Raw genomic sequence first — 24,770 nt, 5'->3', positions numbered from 1 at the left:
GTCTTTCAGACCTCCAATCTGAAACTAATGCATGAGATTATAAAAAAGTTGTTGTTTGCAAACCTAGTTTTCTTAGACTTTAGACAGCCACGGAGGACATTATCATTTCTTCAAATTATTCACAGGCTGTGTTCTTCTCCTCGTGATGAGCAAACTCACCTTCATGTGTCAAACTGGTGGAGTGTCCCTTGAACACGACAGCTTGTCTTTTATAACAGTGCCAAAACACTGCCTGACTTTTGGTACAGATGCTGAAATCTTACTTTGTTTGACACTAGAGAAACATAAAGCTTTAACACACACCTTTTTCTAATTTAAGAGAAGAAATATATATTAACACCAAATCACTACAATAAGATACAAAAAATGGCTTAAAAGGTTTACAGCCTTGAAGATAACCTGTGCGGCTGAATATGTGTTGAGTCTGAATTCAGATTAAGGAAAATTTGAGATTAACAGACCGACGCCAGACTAAAGCAAAAATCAACAGAACGAGGCACATTAGTATTGATTCTGAATGGACACCATTCTTTCAAATGACTTTACCTCGTTTTGTGTTTTAATGATGGTAGCTTCCTGTAGTTGTTTAAACATGCCTGGAAATGTATGTAATTGACTGTTGTGGGCTCTAGGGCGGGGATATAGGCCTCTAGTTCCTCAAATGAGCTGTCAATAAAGGATCTTAGGATCTCTGTTCAAGATCACGCTTTTTTTTTTTTTTTTGCAATTTTGTCACCAAAGGGACATTTGAAAATAAGAGAAGACAATTTCTACAGGAGTTTGTTGCAGTACTTAAACACCCAGCCAATTTATTGGTTTATTGTTAGCTTGTTTGTTCATCATCAGTTGTACGTTGCTGATGTGGTTTTATCTTGAAATGGTTTGCTTGAATAGAATCACGGATGTTTTTCAGTCATTTTGGTGATTGAACGATCAAATCATTCGGTGAGCCCTGGTGCACTGTGGATGGGAGCACTGACGTCCTGGGAAAGAACAACCCCATCGGAACTTAAATGTTTCATCACAGGATAAGGGTGATCACTCAGAACAACTTTGTACTGATTTGCAGAGGCCCTTTCCGTTAAAAGGACCCAAACCATGTCAGTAAAATGGCTCTCACAGTAAATCAGAGCTACAGAATCCCCTCACTGGAAGGGTCAGGCATTCAGGCCTGCATTGTTCTCTTGGTGTACAAGTACATCACACATGCACTCACCCACTTATCAAGAATGTAATGAAATATGACTCATTTGATTATATCACTCTCATCCATTTCTCTATAGAGCAGTGCCTATGGGTTCTGCACAACTTAACGCTCAAATGCCGATGAATTTGTGTAAGGAGGGGACCGCAGCCCCACTCTAGCACCCTCTCTGATCATAACCTAAGTTGTCAATTGAATGTGCACTGTTGACCACAATTTCCAACCCGACTGATGTCTTTCCCTCAAATCTAAATACAGATATCACTTATGTTGCTGTTCCTATTGAAATACTAGCCATATGAGCATTTGTTGTGACTGATGCTCCGTGCCCCAAGAATGAACCACCGTTTCAAATTCACTCAGATCTTTTCCTCTTGCCTGCTCAGCATTATTATACAGATGATGGATGGATGTTAACTTTAGTGCACCCATGTAAAGTAATTTGCATCTGTTATGTTTGTCCTCTGATTTATTCTGATTTTTCCTTTAATTTGCTGCTCGTTTATGCACGTGTTGCATAAAATGGACTAATTTCTCCTGTTAAAAGAGAGCAACCACATCAAGCAATGAAACACTAATATCACAAAAACAAAAAATATGTTCAAGGATAATACTCCCTGATACTTGATGTTCTGAAAGATAAATCCCTTGTCTGACCCCTTTGATTATCCACAAATTTCATGAGCACATGGTAACCTGTTATTCCTTTCTTTTTCATCCCACCCCGGTGTGCTTTTCAAACGCTTTCCTGCACTCTACTCCCTGTCAGCAAAAATATTTTATTTATTAATTTTTTTCTCGCTTTTAAGAGGCTTTTCATACCTCTACATCTATTCTGTCACTTCAGCGCTGCAGCAGTTAGAAGGGCTCAAAGGTCACAGCAAAGTAGAGAGAGCTGGATGAGTGAGAGGGTTTGAGTTCACACAGAGAGTGGAGGATTGTATATTTCCTAAGAAAACAGGAGCAGCCATTTGAGTGGAGGTCATGGACATTTCTATGCATGCTGATAGAATAGGTGGAAGCGTTGGAGGAGAAAGGCCTCTTAAAACTAAATGAACTAAAAGCTCTTGGTTTGAATGCTCTTCAGCCCGTACTCTGCCAAATGTACTCTAGCTAGAATAAAGCACTCGGGTCAGATGGGGTGTCCGTTGAAGCTTTTAGGCTAACTCTGATTCCCACTTAAAACCAACTTTAGTTCCCATTTCTGAACGAGACAAGGCCGTTTCTCTGCATCTGTGTGCAGAGTTACTGTGGCGTGTTGTATGCTTCGATCTTTCTTCTACATTTTTTAGACACTTGTGATTCGAGGTAAGTGGAGTCTATCTGCTTTCAAACAAAGGCACTAAGCAGTCAATTATAAATGTATTCTTATATTTTTTCAATTCATGATATCATTAGGGAGATTAAACAAAAAGCACTCCTGCCATAGTGTCTGTTTAATACAATGAATCCTCTCTCTCTCCCTCTGTCACACACGTGCCCACACATGCACACAGACAGACAGACACGCACAGATTTTGCACTGATTTTGAGTGTGTAGTGTTTGTAAAATCCACACGATGGCAGCATGGTTCTGAATAATGATCTGGATCCCTCTTACTAGGCAGCATGTATGAACCACAAACAATTTACATTTCAATTTACATCACGTTCCAAAAAAATCTAACATTTTAACTGAAATCTATTGGGTATTTTGCTGTGTATGAATATTAATTTGTATGTATTTTCTTAAGGTACAATGTAGTGTTTGCACCTTTTAGCCAGGTACAGAGGTTGTACTCAAGCATGAGGATTAATTATTGACCTTAGGAAGAGTATTTTGACACAGATACCCTCTATGTATGAACTTTTCTGCAACTTTAAACCTACTGTCTTCTTTGGGGGATGCAGCTGAAAGCCGTAGAAAATGCATGTAAATGGATCTTGAGCTAAGATCATTTTGTCAGTGCTGTTTTTCTTTTTTACTTGACACACAAGTTAATTATCATAATCCTGCAAAATACTATTCTGAAATGGGCCATTCTGCACATTTAATACATTCACTTTTTGTTGATAAAAATTAACTTGTTGAATACAGCTGTTCTTGTGCTGCTGCAGCACCTGGATTCCCCCTGTGGGTCAACACAGCCTTGCCTCATCTTACCTCCAACAGCAGGTGGCACTATGGAGCTTCACTCCTACTAACATAACCCACCGAAGAAGACCACTGCTAGGTTAGCTAGCAAGCTAGCAAGGTGCACGTATACTAAGTCACACGTGAGCATCAAAATGCTTCTTCGGACGGCCAGACCGTGGTTGGTCCGATGCAGGAGTCTGCCTCTGGCTTGCTCGAGGTCTTACTACGCCGATAAAGTAGCTCGACTCGGCTCGCAGCCGGATAAACAGTCTTCTGAATATCAGGTAGGCTAGCCTGTTGCTAACCCTAGCTAGCCACACGGTAACATTACAGTTGCTGCTAATGTCAACCGTCACTGTTGAGCTAGATAGGTTTGGTGGCTCACCTGACCTGAATAATCAGGTTAAGGTTAACAGCTATTGTTGACAAGCATTAAGGCTTCAGTTTGTTTAAAGTCGCTAAACCACACAGAGGCTAACATTAGCTAGTTAAATGGCTGCAAGAGGTCAAAACCTTGAGTCTGCATTGTGGACAAGGTCTTAGCATCACAATGCCAGTCTGACAAATGCATTTCTATTAACGACTGTTGTCTGAACAGCAAGTAAACACGTATTTTAACTCCACATGTCATAACAGGGCAGATTGTGACTCTTATTCAACCAAGTCAGTTTAATAAAGTGAAGTGTACTTCCTTGTATGCATCTTCGCCTCAGTGCCTAAACAAATTATTATGTTTAGTGGTGAAATTTTATCATACCTGCGACATCTCAGGTGTATATATAGGTGGGCCTATGGTACACTGTGAATCCTTTAAGAGTATAAACTGTGGCAATTATGATTTAAGAAAACAGATAAAAGTAATAAGACTTTTTAGATGACCACTTGGATGTCAGCTTTGCACACTGCTAAAACATAAGATTGTGATTCAGACAACCTCATTAATCCCACCACTTTGTTTGAACCGCTTGCCTGGCTCACGCACGAAACATCCAGTAACATGTGGACGCTAAAATAGATGAGTAATGAATTAAATACAAGATAATGAAATAAAATAACATATGCCAAGGAGTTCAATGGAAAAGTGGAAGCTGTAATAAATCAAATAAATAGTGTTAAAAGCAGAGAATGCACATTAGGCTACTCTGTTATTTTAATGTCTAAGTTTTTGTTGCTTAAGAGTGCTAGATTGAAGTTATAATTCAACCATTCAAATCACAAGGTGCATCTGTGTAACTATTGGTACATTCAGTACCCAGCATCCATTTTTAATTTTTATCCCCACTGATGCAATGCCAAAACATATCACTGGATGGCATCACAGACACATTTTCTGTGGATTAGTAGCTGGGAGAGAGACACCAACATAAATGTGTCTTTTAGGTGTTCATGTCCCACGTTAAATCTGTGTTATTGCAGCTGTGTTATTGACCTTTTTCATTTCCTCTTGAGAAATGCGGTTTGATGACTGAGCGCTGAGGAGGTTATAAACTTTCTTTATTGCAAGTAATCTAAGGGCTGACTTTAAGAATGAAATAGGCGCCATGACCATAAATTGTCCCATTTTTTGTAATAGGGTGGGGAAAAAAAATCTGTCACAATGCACTCAGAGGTTGGTTGGGTGTTATTACAAGCAGTGGTGTTTTTTAATTTTCTCTTATCTGATTGGCGAGTAGGTGTTAGCCTGATTGTTTGACAGGTTACTATTAAGCTGAATGGCGCCTTGATTAAATGGTATTTGTGGCATTCACATTAAACTTTTAATAGACAGATACACATTATTTTGTTGACCAAAGCCTTAAAACCATCACTGTTGTATGTATGACATTAAACTTTCCTACCTTCCTATATGGATTAAGTTACAGCCACATATTTTAGTCATTAGTTTCTTAATGTGGTTATTTGTCTGCCACAAATTGTAATCTTCAGAAAATACATATACACAAACAAATGTATGTTTGTTGTCGTTGTTTTTCAGGAGAATTATGACCGAATGAAGGTTCTTGTTGATGAACTGAAAAGCAGGACAGAGAAGATCAAACTGGGTAGGTGTTCCACTACACTAAAGTTCAATTCATAACATTGTGTTTTAATTCTAACATTGGAAATGAATTTTCACGCAGTCTCGGTGATGAAACTGTTGACAAAAACACTATTACTTCCCCGACCTGTTTTATTAAAACTGCTCATGATTTATATATTAAGGATTTGAGGACCGACTGTCACATGTGAATGTGCAAATTGCATGTAATGATTAATTAGACATTCGACACTGTGATAAGTTGGTTTTCCGGGAATTTCCTTCAGTAAACTTGAATAGCTCTGTTTGAAAGTAATTAATCATGATAGAACGATGGGAGTGATTTTGTAAGGGAGTGCATTTGATCAAAGATACAAACCACAGCCTGCTTCTTGAATAAATTGATCAAGAACAATCAGTCAATGTTTATGGCTCATGCCGAGCCCTCACAAGCAGCAAACTCCCATGTCTCCGAGTTGTGCTTTTGTATTAGGAAGCAAGAAACTGGTAGCAGAATGTTTTTAAGTTAATTTTCCTTATCTGACATTGTCCATGCTAATGAAGGGTGCAAACTTCAAGCTTTTACTGTGTCCAAACATTATCAGTCACACTTTTATTTACAGTAGACATTTCAGTGCTGATACTAATTTAACTTTGAGCATATTACAGTTAACAACTACAGTTTGTTTTATGAGAGTTGATAAGCATGCTAAACATACACTTTTTTTTAACATAGTTTAAATGTGTAGGGTCTAAGTATGTGGTTTGAATTTGGATCTACACTTAAACACATTGTATTAAGTTTAAAATAAACACTAGGCTTTGCAAAGTATTGCTTTTAACGTTTTGTTAATGTCCTGTTTATTTTTATGAGTGCAGGTGGGGGTGAAAAAGCCAGAAGACTTCATACATCTCGTGGGAAACTGCTGCCTAGAGAGCGTATAGACAGACTGCTGGATCCAGGGTAGAACCATCTTTTCCCATCACTAGTTCTGACTTTTTAATGGCTGACTCATACAGCACCCAGCAGACCAGATGCTATAGATTTGTAGTGGTTTGACGTCAATACACAAACTATGGCGCAGGTATTTCTTATGACTGATTCTGTCCACACTCCCCTGTATACTGTGAACAGGGAAGCAGGATGGGTTACTGTAGACTTAAAATATTTCACAGTCAGGACACACTCAACTGTGAACATCTCATGTGTAAAAGTGCAAAAATCCAAGCCAGGACATTTCTCCCTCACTGTTAAAAATTAACTGTGTTACCTGTTTTTTCGTTTGTTATTTTTGCAGTACCCCATTCTTGGAATTCTCTCAGTTTGCAGCATATGAGTTGTATGGAAAAGAGGAAGTCCCAGCGGGCGGTATACTTACCGGAATTGGGCGAGTTTCAGGGTAAGCGCTATTACATGATAATCTCTCACAGTGTGAGCTCTCAGATATTTATGAACAAATATTTTGATTGGAGCGAATATTTCTGCTAAAATAACACAGACTACAAAATTAAATTACATGGGGTGTTAATTTCACCGTTGTGCCTTGTAATTAGCTTTTTTCTTTAATTTCCAGTGAGAATTCACTGTTTTACTCCAGGTGCACCTGATCATTTTCAGTGTTTTCTTTCTTTTGTTATTTCTCACAGGGTGGAATGTGTTATTGTTGCAAATGATGCTACTGTCAAAGGAGGAACATACTACCCAGTCACAGTTAAGAAACACCTCCGTGCACAGGAAATAGCCCAGCAGAACCACTTGCCATGCATTTACTTGGGTGAGTTTTCCTCTATATGTGAGGATTTAGTAGAGAAAAAGACTTACAGATTTAAATAGGTTTAGGGCTAGCATTATTGATTAATCTGCTGATATATTATCTTCATGATAAATTAACTGTTCAGTCTATGAAAATGCTCCCAGTGTGTCCCAAGTGTCCAAAAGCCAGACTCTTAATTTACTCACATAAATAAAAAAACAAATCTTCAAATCCTCACATTTAAGAAGCTGGGAGAGGCAAACATTTGAAATGTTTGCTTGAAAAATTAATTAACTGACAATTAAAGTCACTCAGGAGAAAAATAAATATATTTTATATCAGTAAGTCTATAAAATGAGAGAACCAGAAGTTGTAGGTCTCCTCTGCATTTGTTCCAAAGACAATGAGCCCTTTGGGAGAAATACAGTTTTTCCTTTGTTTTTTTTTTTGTCAGTGTAGACTTGAGACATCCCAGAGGACCCTTGTTGAGGCTGCAGTTCATCATAAAAGTGGAGACTAGGTGTCTGTGATACAGCCTGAGCCTGAATGTTAATGATAATCATTGAGTTCTCTAAATATCGACTTTGTTGACTCCTTCAGTGGACTCTGGAGGGGCCAATCTACCCAGACAGGCTGATGTCTTCCCAGACAGAGATCATTTTGGACGCATATTCTACAACCAAGCCCGGCTGTCTTCAGAGGGAATATCACAGGTGATTTTACATGTTAAAAAAACCTACAGCAGCTTCATAATTTGCTTGTTTTTCCACAGCTTAGTGTTGTTATCGCGGATGGGGTATTTGTTGTATTTGAATTATCTTTTGGGTCTGATTCGTGGATTAGTTCTACGAGGGAGAATGGGATGTCTGAAAAATTATACCCGAGAGTGCAGAGATGGTGATTATAAATGAAGTGCACTACTGTAGGTTATTCATCTTTTCATTTTCTGCCGGCAGCTAAAATCCATCTCGCTATCGACTGTTGAAGAAGAGACATCCTGTGTTTAGAAGCAAAACAAAAATGAGTCCGTTGTGGGAAGGAGCTGATAAATGATGTAGAGAAGTCAGGTCTCGCACTCAGTAGACCTAGAGGTGATAAACACAGCTGAATATATTCATACACCTTTAAACTAAATGGCCATTTATTCATGCTAATATTGTCTCTCCTAGTGATTAAACTGATATATTATTCAAGGCTTACCCATCTGCGGCATCGTTTTTTTGTCTAAAGGTTTTTTTTTTCTTTTTTTCCCCTTGCCACATTTAGTATTACAGGCTGATTTACCGGTAGATTGCAGTATTACGAATTTACGAGTCTACTTTCCATTGCCCATTATATTTTTTTATTAATCTCATTGACAATTCACATCTTCACTCAAAAAGGTCCTGTAAGGACAGGTCTACAGTACTGCGTCTAATCAATACTTAATCTGCATTCCTTCTACAACCTTTGGAGTAATTGGGTTACATAATTTATAGTGTGCTTGTATTGCATTCATAGAAATCAGCCGTTCATGTCATAGCAGAACTTTTGGATGTCCATTGTACATATTAGATTCATTCTTCTTTCCAGATTGCTGTAGTAATGGGCTCCTGCACTGCTGGAGGAGCATATGTACCTGCCATGGCAGATGAGAGCATCATCGTGCGGAAGCAAGGAACCATCTTCTTGGGAGGACCTCCACTGGTTTGTTAAATCTTCATTGTTGGATTGTATTGAAATAGGATGAAAGTTGGCGCAGTGAGTCATAAATTAAGGACAATAATTAACTAAACAATAGCATGTCCTTTTTGTCTACCTAATTTCATTCAAGCTGTACAGTAAATGGTGACACACTGCTAGCAGACGCTACTTAATGCTTCTGTGTTTACAGGTCAAAGCTGCCACAGGGGAAGAAGTTTCTGCAGAAGACCTTGGTGGTGCTGATCTTCACTGCAAGTACGAAAAAAAACAACATTTCTCATAACAACACATCATTGATCCCTGCTTTTAAAGAACTCATCAGTCTTTAGAAACCCTTAGGCTGATGTCCACATAGGTTTTGTGACTCAACCCTAAAATCTGTGTAAGTTACTCTTTGGTTTAGCCCAAAAACATAAAGCAAGGCCTGTGAGTGGGGGAATAATATCCGGTGGTGAATTCTCCAGTTGCGCCATTTACAAGCTGGGTGAGGAGGTTGTTTCCTCTGGTACAATGTGTGATGTCATAATCAATACTGTAGTATGGATTTGTTTTTGCCTATTTATGTTATTTATTTATTTAGGTTCCCTTTTTACAACTACCAAGGCAGAATCTTTTCTTCTTGGGGTCCACACAAGTAAAAAGCAAAGTAGAATTTATGATATTAATCAAAAAGTCAAATATTATGTATCAAAACCTGTCCTATTTGGAGAGGGGCTGGTGTTCTGTTCTGTTAGAGTTCAAAATAGTAGTTAAAGCTGGTAAAGATGTTGATGGTACAGTGTCTTGTAATTGAGAGACTGGTGTCTCTGTCTCAGTCCCCACACATCCCTGTCACTTGTTTCTGCACTATGTAACTTCAGTGAGAGGGAAGGATCACAGCTTTACATACATGTTTACTTCAACAAGACAACATTGTTATTGCGTATTGAGTTTTTCTGTAGTTAGCACCAACATACTGTCTGAGAAATTGAAATTGTTACTATTGTGTGTATGGGTGGGGTCTACATAATGTTGCTTTAAATGTGTAATATCTGATGGTAAACTATCCCATATTTGTGACTGCACATTGCCGTGCATGCTTTTCACTTTAGAAGCAGTATAAACATGCACACCACATCAGAGCTATTGGAAATCAGCATTGATTGAAAGGGTGATTTAAAAAAATGTTTTCAGATCAAAATGTTTTTGAGATGTGTGAAACCCCGACTGGTATCGAAACAATGTTATTGAAATAAATGTGTTGTTTGGAGTCATTACTCCTTCAGTATAATTTGTTTTTCAGTTAACATAGATTTCAGTGTTTTTAACACACAGCTCATCAAGCAGATTTGAGGATTGAGCATTTACAAAAGTAAATACTCAATTTTTTGGAGGAATTTTATTTTTATGATTGATATCATTTGATTTTATTTAAATTGAAGAAACATATGCTGCTATCAGTGTTATTATTTTTAAGTAATGATTCTCGTGCTGTAATAATTTCACAGTGATTTGTTACTCATTTTCCAGAAAATCTGGTGTGACGGATCACTATGCATTAGACGATAACCATGCACTCCATTTAGCAAGAAAGGCGGTGAGAAGCCTCAACTACAGGAAAAATATTGAGGTCAGTACGATATCCATTAACAATCAGTTTTTCTTATCTAAAAAGTTGAGTGTTGACTGTTTGTGCTCTCTGTAGACATTCAGTCTGTTTTACCTTTTAGGTCACCACAGAACCGACAGAAGCCCCTCTTTACCCTGCAGATGAACTCTACGGCATAGTTGGAGATAACTTGAAACGCAACTTTGATGTCAGAGAGGTATGTTTCCTGTGCGTTGCTTTTATATTTCCACAAGTTATTGAACAACGCTCTAATATAGATTGATCCAACTGAATGATGTGGAGCTTTGTTAAATGTATATACATATATTTTTTTTGTATACATGGCTTTTGAAGTTGTAAAACTACTACATGGGACCACATGATGGTCATTTTAAAATAATTCTTTAGCTCTTTTTATTCAGCTGGTTACAATTATTAAACATTTAAAGTGTGTTTAGCAGAGCATTGCCATTAATGAAACACCAGAAAACAGGAAATATAGAACACAGACACATTTGCACTGTTTTATAATTAAGATATATGAATAAAACAAATGAATCTGGCTTTCACAGGTTCAGACTGAACTGTAAGCAACTGTCAGGTTTCTCTAACCAGAGCGCAGTCGATAATATTCGTGACTGCATCAATCACTTTGTATTTGCGCTGTCTGGCAGGGCTTGCCAGATGTTCTCATTTGGTTAAAGCCCCTGCCTTTGATCCTTGATGTAGACCCAGGAGCAACAATTACTGCTAACTCAAGAGATGTCAGCGTTTTGTAGTGTTGAACAGTATTGGCAGTCCATTTAGGATGCAGGATCAAGTGGCTGCTCCATGTATACAGGAGTTTTGTAACTCTAATAGACCTTTCAACATAAATAACCCCTACATGACTAATGTAAACTGTGTTTAAATTGCATATTACATTGTATATCTTGCTGTATCTCTCTTTTTCATTGGGTAACTTATTCTATTAATACCATAAACATCTCAGTTTGTAAGAGGCACACTCACACCTTCTTAAATTAATGATTTGCCTACTGTGCCCACTTTAATTGCCAAGTACTTTATGATAAACACCTGAGTGCTGTCAGTCACACCTGCTGACTCTGCTACAGCAGCATGTTGGCTACTGTCCTCCTCCTACATCTCTCTCTTCATAACTACAGCAATTCCTTCCTGACCCTCCCTCACTGCGTCAGCTGCCACAGCAGTGCTGGTTGAGGCATTAAGCTATTTTTTAAGATTTAATTGGATAACTAATCTCCCTGGTCGGACGGTTCAGCATTCCCACACGTGTTTGCTCAAGTTTCTAGGTACACTGTTTTTTTCCCTCATACATCTGGTCCAGATTGTCTGTCTGCTGTGAGCCCTTTTGAGTCTTTTTTTCAATAATCTATTCATCTGCACTGAGGAATCAAACATTTACTGTTGGAGTTAAATTATTAAAATTAATGTTACCCTCTTGCTCAAGCAGTCATTATTGACTAGCAGCTGTATACAGTGTGCTAACTTAAACTCAAAGCAAACCAAACAAACACTGTACACTTTAAATGCAAGTTATGCCTAGTTTTTGCATTGTTGGCTTTTACAACTCTATTTATTTGATTGCAGGTCATTGCCAGAATTGTAGATGGCAGTAAATTTGATGAGTTCAAGGCTTTCTATGGAGACACACTTGTCACAGGTATGTTTCCATCTTTATAATCCAGAAATGTATGTATGTATGTTGTTATTGTTGTTTTCTCATGGAGTCTCCCAGCCTTACTGTTAAACATTCAATATGTGCCTGTTCAGGATTTTCAAGAATATTTGGTTACCCTGTCGGAATCATCGGCAACAACGGAGTCTTGTTTTCAGAGTCTGCGAAAAAGGTAAATATAGTTTGTACCCAGAGATGTCTGAAACAGTTAAACTACATGTTCTCCAAAGAATGGATATAGATTTCTAAAGTCCTTTCAGAGTATATCCAGGGTGTTAACAGAAAACCTAAAATTTACCCTTGGCTTCACAAAATGTTCAGACTCGTGGTACATCTTCTACTCTGTGATATTGAACAGACAGGCAACAGGTGTGAAGTGCTTAAAGCACAATAATGTTGAATTTCCAAAAGAATAAGCATTGTACTGGCAGCGTGTCTCTCAACTCTTTTAAATGTCAAGGACTTGAACGCAGCACTGCAGCACAGTATTTTCCACAGAGATTTGCCGCTTACAACACTGACTACCAATATTACTCTCTGGAGGGAGCTTCGGTCTTCATAGATGGTTTGTAGTGACCTTTCACAGTCAAGGCGCCGAGTTTCTCCCGTACAATAAGCTCTCAAATTGCACTTGTCTTGGCCATCTCATGAGTGCTCTGATGAATGGCATTGTAATAACATAGCATTTAGAAACCATGGACAAAAGACAATCATAATTTTCATTCAATATAATTCACTTAATTTGCAAGCCAATCGGCCGTGAAGAGAGCTGAACTTTGCACAGGCTTAGGAAAGATGAGGAGCTGAATTTGTGATTATGGACTAATACGTTTTTCGAACACATTTTCAATTGGATTACAAGCCTGACCTGAAAAAAGGAGGTTTATTCAATTCAGTTTTTCTGTGAGCTCTCAATGTGACAGCACATGCGTTGGGTATCACATCAATGTAATTACACTCAAAAGGCACTGATACAGTGCTTCAGACAGACACAGATGTGGAACAGACATGCTCAGAGAGCATATCCAAGAAAAATCAATACAGCACCTGCATTTACAGAGAGGTTTTTGAGACACGCTGTCATCCCTAAGGACGTGCCTGGGCTTTATTATGCTAACAGTTAAATTGCTGAAAGCTTCTCCCCAGGTGTTTGTGAAAGGCAACAGACAGATTAAATTCTTGTTGTTGAGCGCCAAAACTGCTGGATCATTTTTCACCAAGTGACAGTTTCTAATAGGCAGACGTCTTTCACACTGTCTCCAACTCCTGTTTGGGCTTTGCAATGCAAGGCAGGATGCTTCACTGAAAGAAAGCCAGTGGAGGTAACTGCCAAAATAAGGAAAACACCTGAGTAATTCAGTAATACAAAGTATATGGAAATGAGGTGTCTCCATGGCATTAGCAGTCCTTTTGTGCTTGTTCTCCTTTGCAATAGCTCCTGGCAGCTCTGTGTTGTGCAGCGCATGTTTTCTGGCAAGTCTGAAGGCTGCTCGGCTCCTTCGTATTCAAAGTAAAATCTAGCAAACACAAAGCCAATGTGAAGCCTGATGACCTTCCTCCCACCTTGATAAAATTAATAAAGTTTGGTCGTGACTGGTCTTGACTCACATTAAGGTGTGGGCAACTGCTCATGGAAACGCATAAAGAATGATTTGTTGAACATGAAGCAGGTGTATCCAGAAGAGCTGCTCTCAGAGCTGATCACTGGTTGATCGATTAGAAGAAAAGATAAAGAAAATAAATCAACTAACCAACCTGGTGACTGGTAAATCTTCTCAGTGGGTTTTCAAGCAAAAATGGCAAACATTTTAAGCTGGTGCCAGCTTCTTAAATGTGAGGATTTGCTGCCAAATGAAAAGTCTCTTCCAAACAGTTTTGGAACTGTTGGTTGGACAAGAGAGGCCATTTGATAGAGTACCTTTCAGCTCTGGGAAATTGCTATAGGCAATTCTTACACTTTTGGCCATTTTGTAGACTAAATGATTTATCACATAATCCTGAAAATGTAATGGCAGATAAAAAACATAATCATTTAACTGCAGTCTTTGCATCCAGCTCCTCAAGGTTGTTCCAGCCTCCAATTATAGTCCAAATGGTGCATTCTGTGTCACAGTTCAGCCTATATACTTGTGAGCTTTCATTATATAGTATATTAGTTATTTATATATTATATATTGATTCTGCTTTTTCTGTTAGTGATTGATCTCCAGGTGTTATTGCTGTTCATATCTTTGCGTACCTAGAACAAATACATCGGTTACAGTTTTGTCTTTTGCTATCAGGTGGTACTTACACATGTCTGTGCATTTTGTCCTCTGGGCAGTTTGTCTGCCGCAGTGAGAATATACTAGATTCAATAAATATTTGAATTCGTTTACAGGGGACGCATTTCATCGAGTTATGCTGCCAACGAAACATCCCACTTATTTTTCTCCAAAACATAACAGGTCAGTGGGGATTATTGACATGAGATTCTGTTCTGTTGCTGTGAATTTACTTTCTCTTCCTGTTTCTCCCTCGCCTCAGTTCAGAGTAAACAAAATCGTTTTTATATGATTTTTATATGGGGGTATTTATTAGTTTTTATGTTCCTCCCTATAGGTTACAACACACAAAGTTTTTTATTTGCCAATCCTCTTTTGTTTCCTCTTCATCTCCATCTTAGGCTTCATGGTGGGTAGAGAGTATGAAGCAGGAGGTATCGCCAAAGATGGAGCCAAGATGGTGACTGCAGTTGCCTGTGCAAATGTACCCAAGATTACTGTTATTATTGGGGGCTCCTATGGTGCAGGAAACTACGGCATGTGCGGCAGAGCCTACAGGTATGATGGCGTTAATGAGTCCTCTGTGCTGTATAAAAAGACGGCAGCGGTGGCATCACAAGTAGAAGCCTGGCCAAGACCCGTTACATAAATATGATCATTAGCTGTGTCTGAGTTGTTAGTGCATAATTTAAGTGTACAGAGTGTACTGTGCTGTTCAGTATGCAGAATAATATGCATCAGAGATTTTTTTTACATTTAGGAGAAAGTAAAAGCATACAAAGAGGCTTTCAGAGGCAAATCTTTTCAATGCCAAAACACATTTTATAATTTAGCCATACATTTTAATGTGAATTTCTTGACACTTACAACCTGTCCTCGTCGCTTCATTGTTTGTTTTCTTCAGATAATGTCCCCCAACATTATTGCCTCTCAGGGAATGATAAGACATTCCACTGATTTATTTGGACTCCTATACCGTTGTCAGACTCAGGATGGACAGGGAAAAAAAGCATTAATATCGAGGTGGCAGAACTGCAGATAATTATTTTTTTCCCCTTTTTAAACATTTCTAAACTGATAATGCCTCAAATGACAGCTCCATACTCAGTTTATCAACACATATAAACAGACTTGTAAAAACTTCCCTTTATTAAGTATTTTTGTACCGCATTGTGAACACTTCAATAGAAATAGTAAGATTTGCATATATTAAATAAAACGGCTCGGACACGAGCTGTAATTTGTCATATTGAAGAACTGAATTAATGTAAACCTTCCTCATCTTTGTCTCACTCATCTCTTGTTCTCAGTTTTAAATCCATTTAGAGAACTAGTGGCAACCACCGTCTTGTAAAACCTAAAGAAACGCAGATGATATGGCCGTTTTTTTTGTTTTTTTTTGCTAGTTCTCAGCTTTGGTTGGACTTTTAGACTTATTTAGTATTATCCAAGTTGTTCTACTACCCAGGCTGAGCTCTCATAAATCATTTTTTGCTGTAGTTGTCATCAGATAATTAGATTATTACTGGAGATTAGATCTTCATTAATGTAGATTTGTGTTTAGATTTCTGTGATTAGATCTTCATTAATGTAGATTTGTTTTTGGTTTTGATCTTCTTAATTGTTCCTCTGTGACAATTCTGGCCTGACAAGCGTAAGGAAATTGATGTTTCCTTATTTTCCTCTCATAGCCCTCGGTTTCTCTACATGTGGCCAAATTCCCGAATCTCTGTAATGGGTGGTGAGCAGGCAGCCACTGTCCTGGCAACCATTACCAAGGATCAGAGGGCACGCGAGGGAAAAGAGGTAATGATTCACATTAATCATCCCATTTGCGCCTCACTGAAAAGGCTTGAATTAGCTTTGGTGCATTTTCTGCCAAAATCATAAACATTATGAAAGATACTTCTCTCTCAGCAGTGCTCTGACATGATACTTGTACAAGGATACAATTATATCAGTGTTAAGTGTTACAGTGGCAGCATAATGCTGAATAGTGCAGTCATCAAATGGCTGTAATTAAATGGTGTCAGGTATGCTGTTATGGGTCTATTTAGAGTGCATTAATTGCTTTGGAATGACATCAACGCCTTGATGGCAGGCATTTCAGTCAGTGTTGAAGATAGTTTAACTAAGTGTGGAACTATAATGACTGAAAGGGTAGCAAAAAAAACATTTAATATGGTGAATTTCAAATGTAGTCTTATTATTATTTTTCATTACCTTTTTACTTTCCTTTTTTAGATTAATCTACCTGAATTTACAGTGGAAGTGATCCTGTTCTTGTCTCTGAACATGTATACATATGTATCCTAAAACACCTTTTCCAGTAAACAAGTAAACTCAAAGCTCTTGTTGAACCATTAGGTGTGTGTATAGTTTTAGGCTCTTTTTAGATGTTATTTGCTGTTTTATTTCCCCCAAGGCATTAATATCTATAGGAGTTTGATCACACTAAATTATTTTATGTATTTTTTTTGCCTACATTTTTTTATGCAAAAGTAAGTCTGCAAATAACCTGTAACTGCCCCTATAAGCTGTTAAACACAGTGGGTCCACATTATATAGTCTTTAATATCAATATCACTGAAAATGAACACTTATTGTAACTCATGTTTTTGTAAGAAAAGCTTCAGGTGTCTGGCAAAGAAAATGCAATTTTGTGACCTCAGAATATCCCTGCTTCAGAGTAACAGAGGCAAATAGTCAGTTGATTTCTCCAATTCCCTATTTACACTAATTTTCTGCATGTAACATAGTAAAAAATCCTTATGTGGAAAAACAGTCTATTCAAAGAGCAAAATGCACAAATACTTCATAATCTTGCATCTCATTTCTATATGTGTGGCTTTCAAAACAGATATAAACTATATATTGCTGGATTTGATATGCTTCATTATGCATTAATGATCCAGAGGCTGGTGTATAAGTGACTCGGGAGAGAGGAGAAAGAAGAGCGACTGCCTCACTTGTCTACACGATCACTCATTGGCTATAGTAGGAACAAGGGAGGGCATGCTTTGTTTTAACAGGATGCAGGCATCAGTACTTTGCAAAAAATAATAAAACACAAAATTTAGAATTCAAGTAGACAAGTCCTATCCTTCCTCCTCCTGCCAATCCATCAGCTTGACTTCAAGTCTCAGTAAATCAGCAATTGGAGTGTGTTTGTCCTCTGTAATGTAATGGAAGTTGGTTTGGCTTAGCCAACACAGCAGTAAGACGAGCTGTCTAGGATTGTCAGCCTCCTCCCACACCTCCTCTACCATGTTATTAGATCAGGACATGATGGAGAGGGAAAAATGAATAAACTGGACCTCAAGTTTTTGTCAACCATCATTCAAACACAGACCTCTGAACCATGACATCACTCTTCTTGTTACTGCAACTCACAGGCTAATGCATACAAGTGGCTTATTATGATGGACACTGTTCACTTGTCAACCCAAATCTCATCTGATTCAGTAAATGTATATATATACACCCCCAGGTTAAGGATGAGTCACCGAGAATATTGTAAGGTTGAGCGTTTTTGATTTTAAAATGCTCAAAATAGTTTTTGTGACCTGTACTTATTATTTAACAGGAGCTAACTGAATAATTGACACTGTGACACAGAATAAAGAAAGTATATTTCTCACTGTGGTTTTCACCGACAGTGTAGTAGTGGTCTCAGAACCCATCGGCTGTTGTCTGATGGCGATCTTTTGTTTTAACATTTTATTCACAGTTCACTGCAGAACAAGAGGCGGCCATGAAGGAACCTATAGTGCGCCGGTTTGAAGAAGAAGGCAGTCCATACTACTCCAGTGCTAGGTGAGGACATATTGTACTATATGTCACAACCTGGTGTGTCTTAAATGATATACTGACACTACTAAAGAAAGACGTTTATTGCTAGGTCTGACACAAAATATATTCCTTGTGGAACAACAATATAGGGCAGAGGTTTTCTACGAACAGGCCATCAGTCTGTGTCTCTGATTTATTTTTAAATCATCTCAATAAATCATGTGATCTTGCCTTTCCAAAGCACCAAGAAACCACAACAATGACTCTTCATGCATGAGGAGTGATGCTGTGATGTGTTTCAAGTTTATTTCTTTTCCATTAGATGTCCTGTTGTTCTGTCAATATGGGCCATCTCTGCTTTTCCATTCAGTCCTGTGGTCTATCTTTTATGGTGTTTGTTAGTAGAGCAAACATTAGATGATGGAGTTCTAACAAATAAAATACGCATTTCAGATATTGATATTAGTCAGAATTAGTTAACAGCAGGCCCTCACTGGGGCTGAAAATATCTTTTTCCAGGAGTGTGCTGGCCAACGTAATAAAACACAGAACACACAAGTACAGTGAGTTAGAAGAACAATCGGTATTCACAAAGCTGATGAGACCAAAATGATTTTAAATGGACAAACATCTTAAACGTACTAGATGTGTAACAACAAACATCCTGCTGGTTCAGCCGTGATCTTGCAGATGACTTAATGAGGCTATTAACACATTTATAGAGATGTAGATGTAGAGATGATTCTGGCATGAGATAATCATACTGATGTGTTTTGCGAGATGGATCAAAAGCGTTGATGACTCCATTGAGTCAACAGAATTTGGCTGTATTGACCACCAGCTGTGGTCCTGTTGAAGATGCTGGTTGATGATAATTATTGCCACAGTATTTGTTTCAAACTTTTTGCCCTGGTGTCTTGTTAGAATTGTCTAAAATATGTAAATTATTAATATCAAAATGTGAAACCACCCATAACTGTCTGACCATAATTTAAAGCGGCAACAGGGAACTTTTCCCACCTAAATTTTACAATTGGTATTATTGTAGCACCACGTTTATTCAATAATTAGTTTATATTAGAAATGGATTCCCAGTTAACTTTTCTTTTCTTTTCTCCCGATGGCAGATAAAGATATATACATATATAGTGATGGAACCAATGTGAACACAGATGTTTCATTTTTCTATATCCATTACATTGTGCAATCAATATTTACTTGATAATGATGTGTTGAAGCAGAAAAAAAAATTCTGTTGCCAGTTTAAGCTCACCAGATGTGTAACGGCCAACATTTAGGACAGAACAATGCCGATGGAATCATAACCTCCATTGTGATGTGGAAGAAGAACAGAAATGTCGAAAAACAACCTATTTCGCAATGTTAAAGAAAGTAAGAAAAAAAATCCTGGATGTGAATGGGGTCTATTCTGGGCTGAGACACCTCTTCCATCCAAGTTTTGTTGAAATCCGTTCAGTAATCCTGCTGACAAACCAACCAACAAATAAACAGACAGACAAACAAACAGACGCAGGTGAAAATAACCTCCTTGGCTGAGTAAACAATAGAAAATGAATTTGTGATATATTTTGATATACCTTTGATGAGCAAGTGAGCTATTGAGGGAGAGGAACACAAACTCTCAACATGAGACTTGCACACACGACAAGAGGCATCAGATGAGTGAGGTGTGATGCACTTTCATCCATTTATTTGTTTGTTTCACAGGCTGTGGGATGACGGGATCATCGATCCTGCCGATACTCGTCTGGTTCTGGGACTGAGCCTCAGTGCTGCACTGAATGCACCAACGCAGAAGACACGTTTTGGAGTGTTCAGGATGTAGAGCCCTCAGACCTACCTGTCAAGAGCTGGACATGTACTGTAATTATACTAGTTTTTGTAGATGTACTTGTGAGAATAAGAGCAACAAACAGAAAAAACAAAAATCACTAAAGTAGACTCACACAACGTTGGATCCATGTGATCGGATGGTGATGGTATGCTGTTGTTGTGGGACATTTCCACTAATAAGTTGTGCCTTAACTGTTACTATTTCAGTGTAAATGCAAACTGTTTCCTTCCTCTCTTTGATGGACCTGGTTTTTTTATCAAATACTGTAAATGTTGAAACATAAAAATGTAGAACATAAAAATGCTGTCTTTTTATTCAGGATCATAACTGCAGGAGGAAATTAAATCCTCATAAGGGGGCGCTGTTTAGCTGTAAATATCTGATCAGCCAGCAGCTAGAGGGATGACAGAAGCAACATTTGTCAAGCTAATTGCCTTTTTAGATGACGCTAAATGGTGTTCTGGTATTGACAGAGGGGCTATTTTGAGGAAAATCCTAACAAAATAAAGTTTTTAAGGACGTCCGTGCCCAGTGCAATTATCTCTAAATGCACACTTAGTGTAAAATGACTTGTCCGGAGACATCAGTGCTTCTATTGTGCTGCCTGAGCCACCCCTTCTGTTTGTTTTTGTGCTGCAGCAGGCAGGAATAGGATGTGGTCTATAGATGGCATGTTGCAGGCAGCGTGCCGCGTGCCGAAGCTGAGCCACCGAGGGGAGAGTGCTTAACTTCACCAACTGGCCCCTCTTTCTTTCCCCACCTCTCTCTCTTTTCCATTTTGTCCGTTTATCTCTTTGAGCGAGCATGTTGGTATAGACCATCTGAATACACTCTGGCTACAAGTTTTTTTTTTTCCCTCCATAGGATTTCCAGAGGCCAAGGATTAGGTGCAGCAGTAGATCCGAATGTTCGACTGTCTTCATATGTAGCCAGCTGGTTTAAAATGCTTAACTGGTAGCCCCTTACTGCTCCTCTGTGTGTGACTGTGTGGCGGCTGCATTGAAGCTGTGAAGCGCCTCACCTTAGGGAAAGCAGAAATAACTCGGGCCATGATGTGCATGCGTGTGTGTGTGTGTGGACGCCACCCACACACATGCACATCCTCCTACCACCACCTCCTACCACCAATTTTTTAAACCTGGTTTGCCGGTCATGCCTTCATCTCCGCCCACCAAATGTCAACGTGGGAGGCATTACCAAACAGCATGAACCAGTTTGAAGTGTCTAGATTTCATTGAAGTGAGCAAAACTTTCTAGAGATTTTAAGACTCAGGAAAGCTTCGTCTCATTCATGTTTTCAAGAGGAGACACAGCGGGAAAATGTCAATCAGGAGTATTTATGATGCCTCTCTGTTGTCAAACAGCTCCTAATTGCAGTAATGATCCCTCACTGGGTGGCTTCCAGGTCTCCTCTGACAGAAGGGCGAGGTCGTCCTTTTGTCTGGCCAGAATATCTGGCAGGCTCTCCGTCTGATGTCGAGTATTTTTGGCTTTGAGGTTGCACAACACTTGACAACCTAGAGGATGACAGGCTTCCCCAGCATACACTGGATTAAAAGGGCGATCAGGACAGGTTGCCAGACAACCAAACAGATGCTCTCATTAACGGCTGTGTGCAGCCGGTGTTCTCAAACTTGGATGTTTTTTGGATCATCGGAGGAAATTAAAGTGACTGGAGGAGGCTCAGAAAACCAGACACTCCACATCAAAAGTTGTGAAGTGTCAAACTTTTCATGTTAGAAATCCTTTTAACATCTTTGTCGTATATCTTCATAGTGTCATACAGATGAATTATATCTAAATCTAGTCAGATGCAGTGAGGCTGCTTTCTAGCTGAGGTTATTATTATGGGTGGAAAGTATCACATTACAGGTACTCCAAGTACCTGTACTTGGTGGTACTAACTAGAAATAATTGTACAGATATAGCACATTTTATTCAACTTATTTAACGACTATAGAATCTAATCAGTATGGTAAATTAACTTGGATTTATATAGCAGCTTTCCACCTACCAACAACAGAGCGCTTCACATTTACCCATTCTCATGCACATTTGCACATGGATGTTAGTAGATGCCATGCAAGGTGCCAACCTGCTCATCAGGAGCCGTGCATGACATTTCTACGCTCAGCGGTTCTTTTGAGAGTAATTGAGGGTTCACTAGCTTGCAGCTGGTGGATACAGCGATCTAGCCACCGACCTTCTGATTAATGGACGACCCGCTCTACCTCCTGAATCCCGGCAGCCCTGGGAAATTCACTAGATACCTGGCAGATAAAACCAGCATCACCTGCTTTGGCATTACAGTGTTGAACAAATGAATGTATCAATAATTATAATCCAATAATTTACATCATTCTGAAATCTGCTGTATGACATTTTGTGTCCTTTTACTTTTGGTACTTTAAGTATATATTTTTGTTTTCACTTAAAGGTCCAGTTTGTGAAGTAGTTGATTGTCGAGTCTCGCTGCCAACTCATGATGTACTTGGCTTGCTGGGTTGAGCGTCAGTATTTGTCGATTAGCGGATGACACTCAACAGTCAAGTCTGTTACAAATTGGAATTTTTTTGTACAAGATCTGAGAACTTCTTCCACCTCCTCATACACAATAAGTGGCTTTGAGTGGGTTGAGCTTTTTCAGGAAATTCCACAATTTTTACGACACAGCAAGAAGGAAAAACTTCTTGCTGTGTCGTTCCTCATTAAAGTGACAGGAGAGTAGGATCTCACACTGGCTGTCATCAACGTTTAAAGTGTTTGATTTAGATTTGCAAATTACACCTGTACACCTGAACCTCAACCAAGCAAGGACCCGCAATCTTTAACAGCAAAGCAAAGACTAACAAAACTTGAACAACCTACAAACACACATTTATATCACACATGCATACAAATAAGCTCAACTCAGCCTCAATATGTCATATCTGCTCAACATAAATTGAATATGTTGAATATAAATAAAAATACATACATCATGCGTGTATGTTCCATCCTGAAAGGTCAGGATCTCTTTCCTCAGAATCCACTTCATTTATAGTCACTAGTTCACCCAGAGTGAGCCTAAATCATGATCTGAAATGGTGCCAAGAACAAAAATGTAAAACTCTTGGTTTTGAATGAGGTTCTTTTGCTTGTGAGTTGATAATCGCCCCCTTTGTTCTGCTCTGACCTTCCTGTGGAGGAGGCTAAGTAGATGACGACTTTCTCCTTTTAGATTTACTCTCATTCTGCAAGGCAAAGGTTTGTTATCTGTCTTTTGTGAGGCTTACTGTGACTGTTTGCATAAATCACTTGAGAGATGATGTGAATTCAGACTAAACTATTCTGTAGTCAGTAGTTACAGGTAGATTGTGTTACCTGACTGGAACTAATTTACCCAAGAAACCTGAAGTGTGCTATGTGTTGGGTTAGTTTAAGGTCAGCACCGATTTGTCACAATGTGAAACTCAGCCTTCTCATCATTCTTAACCCCTGAGACGTTTGTCCTCCCCTCAGTGCGAACAATCCAGATTACTGATTCATTTGTGTCAAATAAATTAGGGCCAGTGTGATTCAGGAGCTCATTCACTCTCTGACAGATCTGCTGAGACAATTATGACTCATGTCGGAGTCACCCCACAGCCTAAAAATAATCTTGACTGAGAATTTGGGTCAGTCTTAATGTCCACTTCCTGGAGCGAAATGGATTATTGTCTGACAGAAAATGCATTTTATTCTCCCCACTCAGTCAGAAATCACCTGCTGAAACACGAGAGGGAAAATTAGTGTTGCAAAGTCCTGGAGATAACTGCTGTGTTCTAATTTGGAAGAAGAGATATTCTTTGTATTCTTTTTATTCTTTTTTTTTTTTTTTCAATTTGAATGAAACTCTGACAACAGCACAATCGTTTAAATAGTCTCTTCCCTCCAGTTCAGTGCTGCTATGTTAATGTCATTATTGGTCTCTGGAACAGTAAACAATGTGTTTCTTTAAAGGGTGATGCCACCAATTGTACAAATTAATGTGTGTTTACAGGTCTTGTGGATTACCGCCGCATATGTAAATAGAGTCGTATAAAACCTTTTGAGGCTCCAGAGAAAGCTGCACGTAAACTGTCCAAAATGACAGAAGCCCTAAATGGCCATGGGTTCATCATATTGTTTACTCTGTTTTCCCGTGAAATGAGTTAAACTTTGTTTTCTTGAGCTCATATGGTATTTATGTCGTTATCAGGAGATAACGATGTTGTTTTTCTGAGATAACAAAATCATTTTGTCATTATCGGGGCTGACAAAATATGAAGTGAGCTCGATAAACAACATTACGTTCATCTGTTTTTTTATTCACTCAAAAATTAATTTAGATAAAGCATAAAAGTGCAAAACAAAGGAGGATAAAGACTTACTGGCTACACGCGTGATCACGTTGTTCATCAGTTGTCATTGCTTTCTTGTGATCCTGAATCAATTAGGTTATCTCAAGAAAGCAATGCTCCTTATCTGGACATCTCGACAAACATAATCTTGGGGAAACAACAGTTGTTATCTTCTGATAATGACATGAAGAAGTCATGAACTCAAGAAAACCAATGATATTTAAATCATTGTCACAGGAAAACTGAGGAAATAATATGTAGATGGTTTCTCTTCACGACGAGTCCAACAGTGTGACTAGAGGCACAATGCCTGACCAGTGGGCTGCTTTTCAACACATGGCACCTACATTACCCATAATGCATCTGTGCTACTCTGTGACATCAGCATTCAGTTATGAACAAATAATCAAAATAGATACAGCTGAAAACCTGAGATA

The 24,770-nt window shown here is 38.6% G+C and overlaps 1 protein-coding gene across 1 annotated transcript; it reads left to right on the top strand.

The window, feature by feature from the left end:
* Window positions 1-3,381: 3,381 nt before the first annotated feature.
* mccc2 (methylcrotonoyl-CoA carboxylase 2 (beta)) lies at window positions 3,382-20,273 on the top strand. Its single transcript, XM_037099324.1, has 17 exons — window positions 3,382-3,604; window positions 5,296-5,362; window positions 6,217-6,301; window positions 6,636-6,737; window positions 6,985-7,112; window positions 7,692-7,804; window positions 8,664-8,777; window positions 8,965-9,029; window positions 10,284-10,383; window positions 10,484-10,579; window positions 11,974-12,046; window positions 12,157-12,233; window positions 14,442-14,508; window positions 14,727-14,883; window positions 16,017-16,131; window positions 18,056-18,141; window positions 19,846-20,273. The coding sequence occupies exons 1-17, from the start codon at window positions 3,473-3,475 to the stop codon at window positions 19,961-19,963; spliced, it is 1,695 nt and encodes a 564-aa protein (XP_036955219.1). The 5' UTR covers window positions 3,382-3,472; the 3' UTR covers window positions 19,964-20,273.
* The last annotated feature ends 4,497 nt before the right edge of the window (window positions 20,274-24,770 follow it).

This window comes from Acanthopagrus latus, chromosome 5 (genome assembly GCF_904848185.1).
Source record: "Acanthopagrus latus isolate v.2019 chromosome 5, fAcaLat1.1, whole genome shotgun sequence".
NCBI lineage: Eukaryota > Metazoa > Chordata > Actinopteri > Spariformes > Sparidae > Acanthopagrus > Acanthopagrus latus.
Note: the sequence above shows the minus strand (reverse complement) of the source record. Positions and strands in the feature narration are given on the sequence as shown.

Excerpts from the sequence above, each read along its gene's own strand:
- mccc2 (XM_037099324.1), top strand. The coding sequence starts at position 3,473 with ATGCTTCTTCGGACGGCCAGACCGTGGTTGGTCCGATGCAGGAGTCTG. Across the intron at positions 3,605-5,295 it reads AACAGTCTTCTGAATATCAG|GAGAATTATGACCGAATGAA; the intron begins GTAGGCTAGCCT and ends GTTGTTTTTCAG. Across the intron at positions 18,142-19,845 it reads CCATACTACTCCAGTGCTAG|GCTGTGGGATGACGGGATCA; the intron begins GTGAGGACATAT and ends TTTGTTTCACAG.